We start from the raw sequence: 1,386 nt of genomic DNA on the forward strand, positions 1-1,386 counted from the left end.
CTGCAGTGGGGTCTATGAACCAATGGAAGCACTTGGACCAGAGCACAGGCCCCTCTTTATCTAGACCAAATTCCAATGTGGCTCCCAGAATGTCTAGTAGAGACTACGCTTCACATCCAGCTGCTATAAAAGGTCATATGTTAGCAACCTACTATGTACATCTTGGAACCAATAATGTTACAAGGACTACCCATTATTTGTTTTCACTAGCCAGTTTAATGGACAGCTATCTAAAGAACATTCATTTGCGGTACTATGTTTTTCTCTTTACTGTGTTTAACTACAAGGATCCAGTCCAGAGCATTGGAAAGCACACAATAGGATGTGGTGCATTTTACAAACACTATCAGAACAATTTTTATATGACATTTAGGCCTGATGATGCAAACTACATTAATCAACATGGGCCCTATGACAAAAATGGAATTTCAGCAATACATTCTCTATGTACTCAAGAGTGTATAAGCTGTATTGGTAAAAATAATCGATATTATGTGTTTGTGTCTATTGTGTTAACCAATCGTGTTGGGAGAAAACTAGGTCTCAATTTTGATGATGAGACTTACTGTTTTTGCCAGAGAAGGACCACCTGTCTTATGTTCAGGGAACCTAAACTAACTGATGCTTTCAGCAATTGTTCTCTTGCAGAGCTAAACCAAATACTCAATACCCCCGGTGAGATGCATTGTCTTTTCCAAGACCAAGTTACTTATAAAAATAAATCAGCATTCTATGATTTTTGTGGAAATTTCAAACTAGATGAAGATGAGCAATGTGACTGTGGCTCATTTAAACAATGTTATGCAAATTCCTGCTGTAAGCCAAACTGCAGATTCACACCAGGTAGCATTTGTGATAAAGAATCATGCTGTGTAAACTGCACCTACAGTCCTTCTGGGACACTTTGCAGAAGTATCCAGAACATATGTGACCTTCCCGAGTACTGTAATGGGAGTATCATCACTTGCCCCTTAGACTTTTATCTGCAAGATGGAACACCATGCTCAGAAGATGGGTATTGCTATAAAGGAAACTGCACCGATCGCAATATACATTGCAAGGAAATCTTTGGTGTAAGTGCCCGCGCAGGAAGTAAAAGGTGCTATGACATCAATAAGGAAAGCTATAGATTTGGACATTGTCGGAGAAGACAAGAAAGCCTCATATTCACAGCTTGTGCTGATAAGGATAAGATGTGCGGAAGGTTGCAGTGTACGAATGTCACCTTCCTTCCACACTTGCAGGAACATGTTTCATTCCATCAGTCAGTTATTTCTGGGTTTTCCTGTTTTGGGCTCGATGAGCATCGAGCAACAGAATCAACAGATGTTGGACGTGTGAGATATGGTACTCCCTGTTCCCAAACTAATTTCTGTGATCGAGGGT

The 1,386-nt window shown here is 40.2% G+C and overlaps 1 protein-coding gene and 1 gene segment (V, D, J or C); one reads left to right on the forward strand and one right to left on the reverse strand.

The window, feature by feature from the left end:
• LOC101998540 overlaps positions 1–1,386 on the reverse strand; it is a 698,241-nt gene that overhangs the window by 52,471 nt on the left and 644,384 nt on the right.
• Positions 15–1,386, forward strand: part of LOC101998813 (disintegrin and metalloproteinase domain-containing protein 29-like) — a 7,210-nt gene continuing 5,838 nt past the window's right edge. Inside the window, exon 1 of the mRNA XM_013350584.1 lies at positions 15–1,384. Within this exon, the coding sequence (XP_013206038.1) occupies positions 15–1,384 (1,370 nt within the window). The remainder of the gene's footprint in view (positions 1,385–1,386) is intronic.

This window comes from Microtus ochrogaster, chromosome 1, assembly GCF_000317375.1.
Source record: "Microtus ochrogaster isolate Prairie Vole_2 chromosome 1, MicOch1.0, whole genome shotgun sequence".
Lineage (NCBI taxonomy): Eukaryota > Metazoa > Chordata > Mammalia > Rodentia > Cricetidae > Microtus > Microtus ochrogaster.